This window comes from Tetrao urogallus, assembly GCF_951394365.1.
Source record: "Tetrao urogallus genome assembly, chromosome: 6".
NCBI lineage: Eukaryota > Metazoa > Chordata > Aves > Galliformes > Phasianidae > Tetrao > Tetrao urogallus.
Window position 1 is genome coordinate 10,461,908 of NC_136819.1, and position 18,809 is coordinate 10,480,716.

The 18,809-nt window shown below is 39.5% G+C and overlaps 1 protein-coding gene across 1 annotated transcript in view; it reads right to left on the reverse strand.

Moving 5' to 3' along the window:
- Positions 1-18,809, reverse strand: part of TUB (TUB bipartite transcription factor) — a gene marked incomplete at both ends in the record, with an annotated part of 57,954 nt that overhangs the window by 12,290 nt on the left and 26,855 nt on the right. The window contains 2 exons of the mRNA XM_079537671.1: positions 1,865-2,032; positions 11,836-11,970. Coding sequence (XP_079393797.1) covers positions 1,865-2,032; positions 11,836-11,970 — 303 coding nt within the window. The remainder of the gene's footprint in view (positions 1-1,864; positions 2,033-11,835; positions 11,971-18,809) is intronic.

An 18,809-nucleotide genomic window follows, 5' to 3' on the forward strand; every position in this document is an offset into this window, starting at 1 on the left:
AATCAAATAAAACATTTGGCATTTTCTTGCAAACAGCATATTCTCTTCACACTCAGCTATCCTATGCCCCCTAACTGAGCTTGACTTGCTGAGTGATCCTCAGAGAGGAGAGATGCATATGCTGAGAGAGGTTTCTCTTCACAAAGTTAAAGTCACAGAGCAGAACTGGCACAAATCAGGGTAAGCAAATCTAATGGGACTTGACCTGCCTCTTCCCACTAGGCCAGCTAGCATTCACCTCAGTGGTTTTCTCCTCTTGCTCCTGTTACATGCAAGAGGTGGACTAATGGGAAAAAGCCATTCTAAATGCTTTGCAGACCAATGGGAACACGTCAGAAAGGAAGCAGCAGTTCACAAGCAGTGAAGCAGCAGTGGGAATCCACATAAAAAGCCCTGGCTCTACGTAAAGGTTTCCAGGACTACTGGGATACTATCAAGTCTCCTTTACTGCTATCAAGTGCAAAACCACATAGGCAGAAGTAAACATATTTTATGGAGATACTACTAGTTGCAGTCCTGTCTTCATACTTTTCTTTGTGTCCCACAGACAACAGTTCTGTTGTTAATAAAAATTATCCCCAGCACTCCCAAAAACAAAGCCCCTACACAGACTTGAAGCATACCAGTCAAACAGCCTCAGCAGTGTCTGCTCTGGTCAGCAGTATGCTCAGTGCTGGATAAAACAAAAAAAGGTCATGCCATACATTGCTTCTACCGAGAAAACAAACAAAAGAATCGAGAGAATAACATCAAAAATAGAAATGTCCCCAGAGTAAAAATCTGACTGCTCCGACCTAATTTGAGAAGTCTGCTGGTAATTTTTAGGTCCACCAGCTTTAGTAAGTAGTGTGTCCAACTATTACATATTCTGAGCCATAGTCTAAGTCAACACAATCATCACACAGATCAGAACTTGTTAGTCATGCCAACATTCCTTTGACTCAAATGCCCAGGAAGTGCCCCACTTGGATAAAATATGCCCGTTTCAGTTGAAGTTGCTCACATCTGCAGAGTAATGTCCCAGAAAAAATGAATCTTAGTGAGAACTGTGCTGCAGACAAGAAGCGTGCATTTAGATATGAATAGTCTATTCTAGATGAGTCAAGTTTGCCCTTACATTTTGCTCTTTATACACAAGGAGTTTATTCTTAAAGCATCAGAGTACACTTGGCTCAAGCCATCTTAGCCTCAAAAGCCATGCACTGAAGAAGAACTCCTCCTAAATAAATGCTTTCAGAAAAAGCTCTGTGAAGATTTTAGGATTTTTTCCTTCCTACGGATAATGTTTAAAAGATAATAACACTGCAGGAAGGAAAGCACAGATGCATGAATGCATACATACACAGTCTATCTCCTAAATCATGTGTGCCTTTAGGAAAAAAAAAACCAACAGAGAGCATTTCAGGACAACGTGGGACAAATGCTGCAGAATGCAGTATTGTAATTTTCACCTCTCCAAGCATGAACATACATTGTGAAACCATGAACAGAGTTTAACCAACAGAAAAATTAAAACTAATATTGTAGTTCAAATATTGTTATTCTATATTCTCCATCAGCTGTCATAGAAGTGATTTCCGGAGTCATAAAATATCAAAATGTAACAGATGGATATAAGCATTAGCATCTGCTTGGTGTTTCAGTAGCCACACTGTACTGCAGATGGGAATATCACAGTTCTGAGAGCCTGGGGAACATTTGTTCCTTGGGACAAGAGAGAACTTCATTATTTTTAGAGACAGAATAGAAGAAGAGCCTGAAAGGAAGAATATCAATCTCTGCTAGGGCTGAGCATGAGAACAAGAAAAGGAATCAATATTAATAAAGCTAGCAATGAGAATCTGAAGTGGCTTTAGCTACTTACCCTTTTTCTGCATTGCTGTTTTAAGGTCCTGCTTGCTTTGCTGTTGTTGGCCAGTAGCCATTTTCTCTCCATCATCTTCATCATGGCTAGACTGCCCAACAGTGAGAATCTGCACTTGACTTCCTGCTTTCTGAACATCATCTTGAAAAGCAGCTGGGCCATCAATTCCTGTCAGACAACAGCAACAGCCTTAGTTGTCATTGTGTCAAGAAGTTACTGAAAAGAGAATCACTCCCTTATAAAAAGCATGCTTCTAGGACACAAATGCTCATATTTAATAACACTTTCTAGACTTAAGCAAGACTAAAATAGTACCAGAGGCAAAAGCCTCACTTCCCATATGCTGTGCTTTAGAATGTCCAAGAGGTGATCAGAATTTCACTGTTGCCCTCCTCATCCTGAAGGCAATGTACCCATTCATGGAAAACTGAACGGAAATCAAATGGAGAAGAAAGACAAATAACAGATGCAGTTCTCCTAGGGGGACACGACTGGTTTGGAAATAAACCTGAGTCCCAGATTCTGACGTATTCCCTATAAAACATGAAGACTCCCATTAAGAACCAAGAAACCTCGAAAATTCACCTGCAGAACTAGCACCATACACAACAGGAGCATCAGACTAACAAGCCTAAATATGCCTACCAATTCAGTAAACTGTCATACAGCTAGAAAACCAGAATGAAACTATACAAAGACAATAAATATCCCTTGCAATCTCCATCCTTGGAGACACTTGAAATCAGACTGGACACCTGGGCAACCTGCTCTGAGCGGGGATGGAAGTCAAGGCAGTGTATGAGGCACCTTCCAGCCTCAGCCATTCTGAGTTCTGGCTCTACCTATCTCCTGATTGCTGTATTTTGCCTCTGAAGATGTAAGAATGGAAATATGGAGTGTGGGGGGGGTGTTTTTATCATAAGCTAACTTCTTCCTTCAGGACAGTAGGCTGAAACATTAGACTGCAAACATGCGTTAGCCCTTAGTGAAGATTTAGTGCTGGAATATATAACTAAACTAGCTATATAAAAAAGCATTTCTGCACCAATAAAAAAGCACTATTATCATTTACGGATGTGATAAATAACATAACCCTTTGCGCTGTTGCTGTTTTAAAGGCTATGTCTTAAAAGCATTACAAAGAGGTAGCTCAGTGCAAGAATATGCAGCTCCTCAGACCAAACAGAGTTGAATGAATCCTCTAAGAATGAACTGTTAGGGACTGGGGTATTTGCAGACTGTCACCTGTAGCAGAAGTCTCCCAGATTACCATTACAACCTTCCTTGCCAGTAGCTGTCAGCTTGCATTACAAGTCAACTGGATGATACATTAGCATGCTTAACTGTACGCTGCCATACCTGGTGTCACTGTCATTGTGGTGCAAAGCATAAGCGGGAAAAAAAGTGGTCCATCCCCTCAGTAACAGCACTGACTGTGCTGCCACCTAACAAGATGCAGTCCAACAACACAGAAGTATTTAAAAACTTTCAGGTTAGATGGAAAAAGAGAGAGACGAGAGGAGCTGTGACTGACATTTCCCCCAGTCAGACTTCAAGGTCAGCAGAAATTACTGACTCTGCTGCATCATGCAGAACCTTATGACAAATTCTGCACCAATCTGTAAGTTCTGGTGTAGTTACAGCAAAACTAACAACAAATAAACAGTTTGTCCAACCTAGGAGGTCTAAATGAAGCTGAAGGAAATGTTTCTATCATCTTGGCAAGATGAGAGTTTCGAATGCTCTGTGTGACACGGAGTGCACTGCAACCCCATGGCCACTGCTCTACTGGTGCTTTATCCTCCATGCCCAACATGCATGACTCATTCTGAACAGGCCTGTTGAGTTCCTGCTACTTGATTATTTTTACACCATCTGTTAAGCAACACACATTCCACACCATAAAGTACCTTGTCCCTTCAGAAGTCAGTCCCCAACGCACCTCTCAAACTTACCTTTTATCACTGAAAGGAGATAAACTTCCTATGCCCCTGCATATGTTTTCTTGTCCTCCACTTTTCAAATCATTCCAAATTCTTTGAGAGTTTCCTCTTTGAAGCCTGGAGTGCCATTAGTTTAGTTGTGGCCTCCAGTGCCATTTCCTGCACAACAACAGAGCTCCTCTCACCTTGGTTTTCATCTTTCAGGAGATGTTTCCCAGGACAGTCTGCCAAACCACAAGTGCTCCCCAAGTGCTTTGTTACTAAAATTACTGAAAACTAAACATAAATCCTGCATCCTGCTTTACAAAAATGCATGCTGTCTAAACGAATTCTAGTTCACTGGACAAACAGATTGCTGTTTCACAAGTCTTATAATTCACAACACAAAGCTGTGTTTATTCAGCAAGCTTTGCCAGCCGTGATTTAAATTCTAGAAGTTTTGACTGTAAGGCATCAGTCCCAAAACAGAGAAGTCCTCTTTTCAACATATTTACTGTTGACACTTCTCTTAGGAAACTGCATAAGTCTAACTTATTACTGTGTGATATGGATGTTCCAGATACCCGCACTTTAATCTTATGCAGCCTAAGTCAAATCAAACAAAGAAGAGGTCAAAAACAAACATATAAAAATAATGAAAGCGACAAAAAAAGTAAATTTAACTTTCTATTTGCCACCACTCACAGTACAAGCACAAGGATTTTCATCAGGTCGTTGATATACTGAAAGGTAGCAAATGCAAAACAACGGCTGCAGTGAACTAAGCACTGAACCTGAGAAAAGCAGTAACAAAGGAAACGTCAAAAAGTTTATGGCATCCAAATATTCACATACCAATTTGGGCAACAGAAACATTCTTAGCTACCTAAGTACACTAGCAGGGACAAATTTTATGTTGAACAGTGTAATTCCCAATGCTGTAGGCATAATGTTGCAGTGAGCAGACTAGCAGTTTTGCTGACTGGAGTTATTTCAGGATAAGTACTACAGCAAAGGTATTCTAGAACAGAGAACTGCTTGGATCCACTGCAGTACTTGAAATGACTCTATTCATATTAATCATCATTTTTAAAGTGACCAATTCTTACCATAACATTCACAGTGTCAGGCATTAAGCACCCATGAACAAGATGCTTATCCTTTGTGCACATCTAGACCTGATTAAGTTTTGGACGCTCGAAACCTAACTTTGTGAACCCATTTCAAAAGGAACAAAACCCTAATTATTCCTCTTCCAAGCAGATCAATATCTGCAGCAAAAGAACTGAGTGACAGCAGTAGAGACTGTTCTGAGGCTGCTGCTTTCTGATGCCTGCAGCACATCTGTGCTCACATCCCATGCTGTCAGGAACATCATGTATTATTAGGCAGTAGGGCAAAGGCTACCCTGGCTGGGCACACTTTTAGAAAAGAAAAATCAATTCCAGCATTCTAAAATATGCATCACTGGTAGAGAATGTTATTAAGCATTACGAATGGTTCTGCTGGTGACTCCATTGGTGTCAGCTGCAAAAGTCCAGGTGTGGAGCCCCCAGTACAAGAAAGACAGAGAGCTGTTGGAGAGGGTCCAGAGGAGAGCCACAAAGATGATCAGGGGACTGGAACACCTCCCCTGCAAAGACAGGCTGAGGGAGCTGGGCTTGGAGCTGAGGGAGAAAAGAAGGCTGCGGGGTGACCTCATTGCAGCCTTTCAGTACCTAAAGGGAGCCTACAAACAGGAGGGGAATCAACTCTTTGAAAGGGTTGATAACTGCAGGACAAGGGGAAATGGTTTTAAGTTGAGGGAGGGAAGATTTAGTTTGGATGTCAGGGGGAAATTCTTTACAGAGAGAGTGGTGAGGTGCTGGAACAGCTGCCCAGAGAGGTTGTGGATGCCCCGTCCCTGGAGGTGTTCAAGGCCAGGCTGGATGGGGCCCTGGGCAGCCTGGTCTGGTATTAAATAGGGAGGCTGGTGGCCCTGCATGTGGCAGGGGGGTTGGAGATTCATGATCCTTGAGGTCCCTTCCAACTCTGGCCATTCTGTGATTCTGTGATTCCATTGAAGGGAATGGAAGATCTAGCTGGGCAGAGAGAGAAAAAATGAAAATAACCTCTGTAGTATCATAATATTGTGGGGGGGGAAAAAAAAAGAAGAAAAAAAAAAAGAAGCAAATAAATGTGATGCCACAGATGGTTCATGGCAAACACGGGATTAACGATAATATTTGTGTGTGTGCATGCATTATTGCAGTTATATGTGTGTGTGTGCAACATAGTTATGTGCAGCGGTACTAAATGCAAGCACACCTTTCTTTCATATATGTCATGTGATGTCTGTGTATTTTGTTCAGTCATGGCTCAAAAGGCCGCTTCATCATCACCTGCCTAATGTCTGAAAGCACTTTCAAGCCTGCACAATTGAGATATCTGAGGTGAATCTTCCCTTTGTTCTCATTCTTTGCCTCACTGCCTCCTTGTCCTTCCACCCACCTACTGGAAGGATGGTTCACAGAGCAATAAAAGCAAACAACTCATGTCTACAGGTTCAAGTTTCCAGTTTAAGAAGAGTGTCAGCAAAGACAAGCTGAGTGGGCTGTGCCAAAAATAAAGTGTTTATAGCTAGATGCAGGGCTTTCTACGTTTTTCTTCCCAAGGGTAACGTAGAGAAAAACCGATGGACGTGTCCTTGAATATCTGTTAAGAAGAAAAGGAATTCTTTATATTACCCTCTTGGCAACAACAAAGGAGGGCAGGGAACAAAGAGAGAGACTGAAACAACCCTGTTACTGAAGCAACTCCCTTCAGTTATGACTTTCTGGAAAACTTTGACACTGCCGTGTCTCAGAGGAAACCTGGAACAACCAGCAATAAAAAACAGGGAAAAAACCCAAGCAACTGGCATTCACTGGCATTTCCATCCTACACCTCCAATTTGTATTCTGTTTTCAATATCTGTACTGAATACTGTATCTCAGCACTTCAAATCTTATAGACAATTGAAAACAACAGCACATTTTGTTGCTCAAGAGATAATCAAGAAAGAATAACATCTTTCGTTTTTTACTGTGAGAGTGGTGAGGTACTGGAACAGGCTGCCCAGAGAGGTTGTGGATGCCCCATCTCTGGAGGTGTTCAAGGCCAGGTTGGGACCCTGGGCAGCCTGGTCTAGCACTAAATGGGGAGGTTGGTGGCCCTGCATGTGGCAGGGGGGGTGGAAATTCATGATCCTTGAGGTCCCTTCTAATCCTGGCCATTCTGTGATCCTTTTACTTGGAGGGGGGTGTGGGTTCAAAGAGGAGGAATAAACTACATCCCATCCAGCTGTGTATGACCGGGGAAAGCTCAGAGAGGCAGCTGATGAAAGTGACCACTGCTTACAGATGAGGACCAGAACAGACACAAGGAGAGATACTGCTATGTGACAGTAACAGACAGTGCACAATGTTAGTCTTGTATAAATCAGTTCAAGCTTCAAAAAGTGGCAAACTACCCAGCAATACTTCCTACTGGTACTTCTACATGGACTTGTAAGCATAGGAAAGAATGATTAACTGATTAACACACTAAGTTTTAAGAATATGCTTAAGCTATATGTGTATCAGACTCAAAAACAAGTCCAAGTTATGTCCTTCCCTTGCAAACCCAAATACCACCGACACACTAGAAACTTTCCTTCATTTCTTTCTTTAAACGTGCCTTAAAAGGAAAGACACCAGGTTAGACAAGCCACTGGTCCAACACAGAAGGCACATCCAAGTGGACAAGGCAAGGCTGCAACCAGCAGCAAGGCTGCTATTACAAACTGCAAAGCAACTTTTCTGCCAGCTTAAGATTGTAGCTTCAAAAACCAGCTAGCCTACTCCAAGGTCAGAGACAGAAAAATCCATTTTTATTGTACTGACACAGAAACAAAGAGACTTTCCAGGCTTTAAAGAACTTGGCTGAAAGGAAACTTTGCTTCTGCTTCCATTGCTTCAAGTGATCTGTGTTTTAAGCTAAAAAGAAAAACAGTAGTTGATTATGTTTTTCAAATCTATCCAGAAGTCAGACCACAAGTATAATGAGGTTTATTTCTGGAACAGTGGTACAAGAAAGCAGTATTGCAAAACTCAGTTAATTAAAAGGGTTATTTCTCACAGTGGTTACTTAGAAAGCTCTAGCATGATAGCTAGAATGAAATATCAGGAAACTACATCTTCTAGAAACACAGAAGTCCATTAATTAGAAAAGCAATAAAATTTGTTGGGTTTAATTCTCCTCAAAAGAGAGAATGCTTAAAGAGGTACAAAAAATGCAATTTTTGTTCTGTCTTTAGGATCACCTCGCCTTAAGTATAGTGTAGCTGCTAATATTTTCTAAGCCACTTCCCAGTATATGTCTGTTCTCTTAGGGACTGCGCATCCATTGAGATGCAAATGCAAAATCACAAAGGTATTTGTTGGTAAGGAAAAGGATGCAAAGACATTTTTTTGGGGGGGAAGGACCCCAGAGGTGATCTAGCCTAAACTTCAGTTGAAGGAAGGCCTATTGCTAACATCACATCGAGTCAATACAGCAAGCAGTCGACCAGCAAGCTCTACATTCACCTTGATGAAATCTAGAAAACTGTAGCTGGATTTCATCACTATTAAGTCTGTGTGTTCCTAAATTGTAGCTTGGAAGGGCTGTCAAATCTGGTAACAACAGGGTTTTTCTTGGTGGAAACTCATTTGCTCCTCCTACAACCCTTTCTCTTTAATGCACATGAAACCAAGATAAATCCACTCTACATAAACTCTTTTATTCCTGTAAGAGTAAGTACTAATGATGAGAAATAATGCTTCTTGTCCAACAAATGGTGCTACTTTCTGAGTTGGCCAGCACTAATGTAGTTTCTTGTTACATAAAAAATGGGACAGGATACACAAATCAAAGTAGACAGACCAGCATGAAAGAGAGGAAATAAACATGGAAGAAGTAAGTAAAATCAAAACACGAAACAGTCATCCTGGCAGAAAAAGTACTGTGTGTCACAGCTTCTCATCTGCTTTCTGACATTCATACATGCAGGAAGGGAAAATGTTTCCTAGAACATGCTAACACAGTACGTCTACAGTGGGTTCAGTAAGAAACAAACCCTCATGGAATGACTTATGAATTTCCATATCAGATTTCACTTTGAATTATGTTCTGGCTTTGCATGTTTGTCTGTTTGTTTTTTTTTTTTAATATTGATAAAGGTTCTTTTTATCTTCTTGATTTGCTTCTGCATGATTTACCTCAAAAAGCTAAAAAGAACCACTTTACTTCACAAACCTACGCTGAGAAAAAAGAAAACAAATTAAAAAGCAACAACCAACCACTTCATACCACAATGTACAACCGTACAATCTCAATTCTGAACAAGTAATCTAGGGATTTGGGATTTAAAGATGCTCTGATCTTTGCATCCCATGTATTGGCATCCCATGCCAGGTGCATGTTTTTCATAGGTACTTGTTGCAATTGTTTTCACTTGTTTGGGCTATTTTTCTGTGGTTCACTAATATCCTTATGCAACACTTCTTTGCATCACCAAGTTCAAAATCAAGTCACTGTTCAATCCATTATTTCCACCATTTTATGTATTCATTTGCTTCATTTTTCCCTATGTCAAATATTATGTCCAACAATAAACTTGGAGACCCAGCCTTTCATAAATACCACTACGAAATGCAATCAATTTACTGCATTTACAGGCTTTTTCCCATAAAAATGATGTTGCTTTTCAAAAACAGACACAGTGTATTTGGGATACATCATTAAGAGAGAAATATCTGTAGTAACACAAATTTAGAGGGAGCTGCTAAACGCTACACTACCCATCACAGAATCACAAAATGCAGTGAACCCTCACTCAGGAGCAGCCACCAGCTATTACCCACATCCTTCTCTTGCCCTGTGTCGGTGTAACCTCATTAAACCTACTACTTCCCTCATGTTTATCTTTAGCACATTGTTCTGATCATAGTTTCATCTTCTTTGAGCCACTTAAAAAGGCATTACACATCTAAGACCAGAGTAGGATCATTACATTACAGCTGCAAGAGCTATTCATGTATAATTCAATGATTCTTGGTCTGAATTAGCTTATTATTCATAGGATCTAGTCCAATGGCTTTTTTTTTTCTTCTTCAAGCACAAAGAGCTCAGCTGCACTCAGAAAAGTAATACTATAACTAAACACTAACAGAAACATTTAAAATGTTATCTTACCATGTATTGTTCATTCACCCCTCAGCAACCATCCTGTTACAGGACATGTAGAAGTTACAGCATGGCACAGACCTGGATTGCTCAAACGTTAACAAGTGGACAAGCTGCACATCTATCCCTCAAATATTACATAAAACCAAACACAAAACTCCTTTCAAGCAGCTGATAGCAATGGCAGAGATTCTGAAGATTCTGCTAACTACACAACCAGCAAGAACTCAGGAGAAAACTGATTAGAAAACATGCAAATTTAAATACATAAACATACACTGGTGTTACATAATGCAGATTTCCCAAATTAAGCCTACTGAATCTGACCAGAACAATGTTTTAAGTTCTGCACGTATAGAGACAGCTCAAGCAGGCATTATGAGATGAAACAGAGCCTCAAGGCTATGCAGTAGGAATAATTTAAGTATTACTCCACACAATGCTCAACTGCAGCCTCAGGAAAGTTTTCTCTTAAACTAGTAAGAGAAATTTTATTCTCCAGTAAAACCCACTTCAGAATAAAACCTGGCATCAGTACGACTATGCTGGAGTGGAATTACTTTTTATGTTAAATTCAGAAATATTAGCTTTCTATTCACTTATTTTGTAAGTTCTTACACAGAGTTAATTTTACCCTCATCTTTTATTTATTATTGCAAGCTTAAGTATTGACAAGACAAACATCATCTTTCTTCCAAATAAATAAATGAATAAACTCTTCACCTCAGGGCCAGCCTCTGAAACCTGACTAACCCAGTCTCAGGGGGACTACAGATACAGAGAAGCTGAAGATTCACACCTCAAGAATTAGGTTGCAGTGTGGTTTAATGGATTTTGAGAAGGCAGGCTCAAGTCTGAAAAATCCCTGTGGATAAGCCTTTATACACTGACCTCAATAATTACCTTTGCTAGTCATCATTATCGTTAAGTAGACTTGTCAACAACAGACACTACACTCTACCTAGGAAATAATAGAAAGACTGCAGGAAAACATCAGATGGGAATAGTCCAGCCTAGGCATGACAGTTTTACAATGGTTTTATACAAGAACTGCAAACCATTGGAAAGTTATTTACTAATTTCATTAGTTATCAACCATCAAATCAAAAACCTTGCATATTATGATACAAAAATCTCTCTTTTGCACACTTGTGCACGCATAAAAAATCTTCTATATATATATTTATTATATTACCTACACTTCTGTCATTATCAATAGCTTTTTGTGTTTAACCAGTATTACCCAATTAACCAATATTATCATTGCAGACTTTTTTTTTTCAGACAAACACCCCACATAATTTTAGCAGTTAGGACAGATCAATCCTGAAATAACAACACGAAGAATCCCTTTGAAGATATTATCTTGTATCTGACAAATTTAATTTTCAAAATTCTCACTGAACCTCAAATTTGTGCAGCATTCCAGCCTCAGTGAGAGTCTTAGAATGGAGGCTGTTCCTCCAAATTACACTGTATGCGGACAGACAAAGAAAAATCAAACTGGTGTGAGATGGTTGTCATTTCCTTAACACTGCAGGAAAGCGTCTGTTTCATCTGTTTCATCAGGACTTTTTTACTCATCTAGAATTTGAACAAACGTGCTCCTTTGGAACAGACGTGGTTTACACATTCAGCCCTCCTTCACACACGCAGCTCCAAGTCATCCGCATTTTCCAATCTCATAAAAACTGCAATAAATCACTTTCAGACAATTCGCAGAAAGGTACGGATTCTGATAGAAACGAAACAAAAATAAAGAAGAAGAAGAAAGGTATTGGTGCAGTCAGTTCAACATCTGACATTCAGCAGCATGCAGCTAACCTTTGTGTTTCCCTTTTTTCTCCTTTCTGGCACTGCCAGTCTGACAGCTTGCAGATGCTGCCTTGGCTTTTTTAGTTGATTTCGGAGCTTGGGCATCCACTGCCACCTTTACATCTTCCTGTTCGGCCTCCTGTACTGCTTGAGAGATTCAGGGTACCCCATGAAAAAGAAAAAGAGAGAGAAACAAGAGAGAAACAAATTGAGAGAGAGAAGAGAGAATGCATTGAGAATTCTGAGAAGGCATAAAGCTGTGAGCAGGCAAGCAGAATTTGGTATTTCAGATAATTCATGCAAAGAGGAGATTCAAATAAATGAGAAATTGCAAAGTTACAGTAAAAAATTGGAAGCATTAAGTTAACTGGGATGTAGTTCTTAACCTTTTCCCTCTTTCCAATAACATGCTAGCTGCTAGCTTTCAGGCCAAAAATAACATCATAACATTAATGTGCTGCTGAGCTATTGTAGGAAGCCCATTTCCTCATCCTAAAGTCTGCCAGACCGATCACAAACAGCGGCAGCATAAAGGCAGAAGAGCTTCATTTAGACTTTGTAGTGTCTATGTTTAAAACTATATCCTAAAACCATAAACAAGGAACCACTGGTTTTCTTCTCAGAGAAACACATCTTGTGCAACTGTCAGCACCACAGTACGATGAGAAGGACAGCCAGGCACTTTATGGAGAAACTATAGACAAAGCTGAAATTACAGACTCCCCCCAGTTTGTACCACACAAATTAATTTTTTGAAGTCTCAGCATATTATGCGTGGCACGAACTATGAATGTCAGCATAATTCACATACTGCTAGATGCTTTCAAAGTAATAAGAGGCTTTATCACTTTCTACAAGCATGACACGCATTGAGGTCAATATTTCAACCGTGCAAAGCAATACACGCAGTAACTCCTTCTTTTGGCCAGGCCAAGCCATGAATTCAAGCAATCTTGGTAAGGTAGAGAGGTATAAAAACAATCATCTTTGTGAAATACATAAAGAAATCATCAAACCTCACATCCCAAGCAAAATAACCCATAGGTGGGCACTAAAAAATGTTGGCACTAGTTGCTGGTTGCTGTTAATTCCTAAGCCCCCAGCTTTACGAGGTGACTGATTTATCCCACAGGAATATCACCATGGCTCTCAGGGCTTCCCACCATTTCTTACTCCCAAAACTGAATTGTTCTCTTCAAAATAAATGAACGAATAAAAAAACCTCAAAGGAATCTAACTGGAACAAACTGGCCACCTATAAATTTAGGTAAAAACATATCTGGCATACTTCCTAAGGCCACAGAAGAGCTAGTGATGACATGTGGACAGCCAGTTGTCCCTTTGAAAAGTGAAATTCTCCCCAAGTTTCTGGTCTCTGAAGCAACTTTTCTGTTCACTAAATCCTCCATGCACACAAAGAGCAACAGAAGCAAACACCAAAGAGATTCCCAGAGGAATAAGATGGAGTCAGCCTGTGTGAATGCACCTTACAACCCCAGAGCTGCTATCCTCAGAGCAGCAATCCAGTATGAAGAGCGTTACGTTCATTGCACAAGGAGCATCTGGAGCACTCACTAACACACACTCCTTTTTCATCAAGAGCCCAAGTTTTACAGAGTATGTAGGTGAAATAGGCAGAGGTGTGAGTGATTAATAGCTCAAATGAACAGCTTGGCATTGCCCAGTTCCTCACTCTGTCTTTTATCAAACAAATCCCAAGACTGCAGTCTCCTTGCTGAGCCTCACAGAGTACTGCAGAAATTAAGAAGACAGAACTGGAGAGCGAGCGCGCAGCATGTCAGGGAAAGTGGCACATACACAGCAGCATGGCATCCTATTTCCACAGGCATGGCAGCCTTGGACTAAGCAGGGAACCAAAGTGTCCCTGCTGCACGGTCTTTAAATAGGCAGGATTGGTCAGCCCAGCAATCTGTCCTGTACTTGTAACTCAGTCAATCTATAAAAATGAGGGTATGTTCTTTCCATTGTTTTAAAGATGATAATCCTCCTTTTAATTGAACTCCGTTGTTTTATAAATGACTGACATTCAATGACCAATCAGTTCCCTTTTAAATATGACCACATTCATTCTTTCAGATGAAGTATCATCTACTTGGCCCAAGGCAATGATTAATAAGCAAGGGATGAAATGTTCTGATATTGTACATTGAAAAGTTAAAGACTTATCCTCACTGTCTGCTCAGCTGTCCCTTGATTAAACAAGAAAACTCCCAAAGCTTTTTGAATTCATTTTGTCCCATAACTTCCAGTGATGGGTGCTTCAAAGGCCAGAGAAGAAAATACCTCCACTACTTTCATCTATAATGCAAAATTTCCAAGCGACAGCCATTTTGAACTTACACCATCACTGCTGTGTATGGTAAACAGAACTTTCAAACATAAGTGATGGAGGATGAAAAATAAAACTTAAACCATAAATGTGCCGGTAGTACAGATGGGTTTGTGAAAGGAGTTTGCACAGAATCTCATAATTCTAAAGGAACTTTTAATGACCTGCAACATTACATTTAAAGCACTAGTTCTAAACTAAATTCAAATCAAATCCTAAAATATCATCTTCATCACAAAACCCCACCACATTATCCTTAGCTACTGATTACCTAGAGAATAGCAGACTTTTACTGAGGCTCATCCACTTGATAATGTTTTCTCTGGCCTCCCTGCATAATAGAAACTGCTATAATGATATGATTATGTGCTCAGTTGGATGCTAAAAAGTTAAATGATAAATAATGATACCTGTAGCACAGGACAAATAAAGACTCTTACATGCAGCTACAGGGATGAAGTTTCAACGAATGACACTCAAAAATGTAGTCGTTTCAATTAAAAAAAGAAGACTAGTTAACTTTAAAAATCCCACTTCTCTTAACTATAAGGTGACTACGCTCAAAAATACAGTCCAATACCTCATATTTCCAGCTCCAAATTATTAAAATTTTAATTAAAAAAATTAAAGATGATTTTTCCTTTTCAATTAGATTTGCATGTATTGGAATTTTCATTTAGACAAGACAGAAATGTGAGCAGGATGTCTTACATTGAGACAAAATTCCAAAGAGCAAACAACACTGGATCATCGTGCCTCATGCTTCATTCTCTTTTGGACTCATAAACTGTAAGAAATTACTTTGAGATAAATGGCAAGATATCAAGGAATACAATGATATGATTTTAATTCTACTGTTATTCATCTTTTTGTTAGATTGACTGCTCATTACTAACCCCAATGCAGTATTACAAAACATGCTTCTTGGGAGACAGAAAATAGCAGAGGTTACTTTACCAATTGAAAATCAGAGCTAAGAGGGAAAGGTGAACAACAAACAAGTGAACTGGTAACGCAGTACGTGGTCTTGACATCAAAGTGGAAAAGGGCCCTGAGCTGGCTTTGCTTTTCATCGTCAGGAGTCCAACAGCCAAAAGTGTGGAAAGAAGTATTTCATGAACCAGTTCTGTGCTGGACAACACTGGGGTAGGGCTACAACTCATAACCAATGGGAAGGATGCAACTTCTGCATTATTGAATAATCTGTGATGCAGACAACAAGGAATTAAAAAAAATATTGAAAAACAGTTATCTGCAGATATTCAAGTGAACGACAATGAAAAGCATGTTTTTTCTGTCTGGCCTTCATGACTGTAAGTTCACACAGGAAATTCAATTCAAAGTGCCCTGCAATAAAAATGATTTTCTTATTCATTTGCATGCCTATTTTTCTTGAATACTTGCATACTCTCATGTTCTTAAATGAAAAAAGGGAAACTGTAACATAACATACTAAACCTTCTCACATAACAATGCCATGTGATAGGAGAAAAAATGTTTTTGATCAGTATATTGTGTGAAGAATGAAGAAAGTAAAAAACTACACAAGCACACAAAGAAATGGACAGATTAAAAACTCTCAAAGTAGTGGAGAGAACACCTCATGTAGAAAGATGGATGAATTATGTGATGCAAACCACTAGCTCAACTCTATAAAGCTATTCACTCTATTTATCACAGTATTGATTTGTTCTCTCACGGTAAAAGTGAAATCCAGAAAGATTACCATGCAAAGAAACCTAAACTACAGTTCAGTCAAGGGTGCATCTTAACAAATTGGGGCAAATCAGTTGTGCTTTTCCTGGTGTTGACTGAATTGTTCTTGTGTTTCACAACAAAAACAGCTCACTGCTTTGCTCTGTAACATATTAATCTTAGTGAATAATTATTTTGGCTTTTTTTTTTTTTTTTTTTTTGGTCAATTTAAGATTATGAACTGACCTAGCACTTTTATCATCCTAAAGCAGATAATAGGTTCCATAAAAATATCCAGAAGAAAGGCAAAACCACTTTTTTGTAGAACAAAATATTTTTTGTACAGAAGGCCTACAAAAAAAGAATGTATGGAAGAAAAAAAGTTGTTACATGCGAGGGGCTGGATGAGAGCAAAGATGCTGGCATGTAAGGTAATATTTAGTCACGATTAGTTGATGTTCACATTAAAATGCTTATAATCAAAGGCACTGTCCCTGCAACTAGCAACTTACACACAGATTCCAGGCTCCCAAAAAATTATGCTGCCTGCAAAATCACTTGTGGCTCTGCAGCTTCTGCCCCTAATACTGGTGCATTACCAGGATGATTTTACAAAGGTGAAAATATTTGTTAATTGAAGCTCAGTGTGAAAGGGCTGACAAAAAGAACAAGGGTACATGAGGACTTGTTGGTGCTTGAGGGACCCCAGTTCTTCCCTTGCTGCATCTGGGACTGCAGAGGATACTATTGGCAGCATCCAGCTCTGCCTGCTGCATTCAGAGCCTGTGGGATGGGTTCCCATTTGTGAGGGCACTGCCGGTGCTGGGCTCACTTTCACAAGCAGACTCCTTGTTCCTTTGGGAGCTGCTGGCTGCTGCTGCTTCCCAACATCAAATTGCAACAAGGAAATGTATTTCAAGTAGAAAGAGAAGGGCGCTTTTCAAGAAGTTTCCCTCAGCTGCCTCGAAACCTCAAAACTTCTAGTACCAAGAAACACAAAGACACCTCTAAATGACTTGCTACCTGCTGTTCTCTGCAGCTACAGGGTTGGTTCATCTATTTTGGGAATGTACTAGAGTGGTAATGACTGATAATAAATCAAGAAGATGCCTTAAAGGATGAAGGGTAAAGAGACTGCGGCTGTAAGGGAGATTTCAGAATATATGCTTATTGGAAGTTAGGTGTTTTGCCCACATGATACTTGGAGTGCTGCCGGATCTCTCAATATTAATAGTCTTGTCCATAGAACATTCCTGGCTGCCTTCAAAAAAATAAACTAACACCTCATTTCAAGGTTAGTGAAATACAAGGATGCAACACACAGTTCTGATGAATGCTTACATACGGTTTGTTTGTTTGTTTGTTTGCCTTTTGTTTTAAATGGTTAATTGACATTCTCTTATAAGTTGACAGCTTGGTACTCATCACCTGTCTCTCACCCTTTATGACAGAAGGGCAGAATGTCATGTCAAACTTAGCAGTCCAAACCGATGCCTTTTACCTGAAATCTGCTGTTCAACACAATACAGGACCATTTTTCTAGATGTGCTGGCGAATGTCAAAAATGGAAAACAAGGAAGCAACTTTGCTTTTTAGCACATGGTTAATCATCATCTCTAAACTGAATGTTGACATGAAAATTGTTCAGAGAGTTTCTAACGGAAAACGATTTTAATTCCAAGTCTTTAAAAAAAAAAAAAGCCCCAGCTGCAACAAAATATGGTAATATTAATGAAAGCATATCTGGCACACATTCAAATCTCTGCTTTCCTCACTGCTGCGAAAAGAAAAATCTCTCCCTGGTGGAAATTCACCATTTCCATAGATATAAAATTACTCTTCCCTGTAAAAATGGGTTTTCATCATTTGCATGAAATGTGATTTAATAGTGTAATTAAATTGTTGCAGTAAGCAGTGTATCTCTGCATGTTACTTGATTTGTATATATATTTGCAATCCAGACTGAGAAAAGCTGCAGTCATAGCCGAATTTTGCAGCGCCATATGAGGCTAAAATGTTTGTTCAAGTTTTGAACAAGCACTTCAAAATAAGGGGTGTAGAGATCCATGACAACAAACAAGTAGATGTGACTGCAAGGCGTTACAGAATGGCAAGCTGCACTTAATAAAAACTTTAAACAAGCAGGCAGCAATATGTTTTCTGAAGGACACTGAACTGAAAATAAACAAGGTCACAAAAAAGAGAAGGTAATGAAGGATTAAGCTTATCCCACTGAATAAAAGATTGTCATCTTCTATATACAACCTATGCTTTATTTCAACACATGTTCTTATTCAGCTATTTTTAATGATGAAGTAACGAAGTTGTATTTAGTACTACAAGAAAAACAGGCTTTGTAATAAACTGGAGCCAAACATCATGGAAATTAATGGAAGGAGACTTACTGCTTGAAATGGCAGGCAGATCATCTAGGATCTAACCTACAGGTGTGACCCCAAAATAATATCAATACATTCATTTCAGTGCCAAGGAAAAGACTACCATGCTCATTTTACACGCATAATTCCTGCTCCCTCCACACAGTCAGTTTTGTCCTGGACTTAATCTAGAAATACTGCCATTAAAGTACTTCTGCTAGTATGCCTAAATTTGCTCAGGGACATGATTTAGCAGAAGTTTGTTAGAGTAGTATGGTTAGGTTGTGGTTGGATTCAATGATATTTAAGGTCTTTTCCAACCTGAGTGATTTTATGATTCTATGATTCCTAGGGGCAAAGATTATAAAACAAGAGATTCTGTTCCCATAAAATATATCTCTGCAACCTCCTCCAAATAATGAAAACAATTTCCAGTCCTACTTGATCCACAGATGCTGGCTGGCAAGTAGTGGGAACTGTAGCAAACTGGCTCGTAACCCAGCTCAGACTAACTGGATTAACTCCACTCATGGACTTTTTGGATTTATTTGATCTCAGGT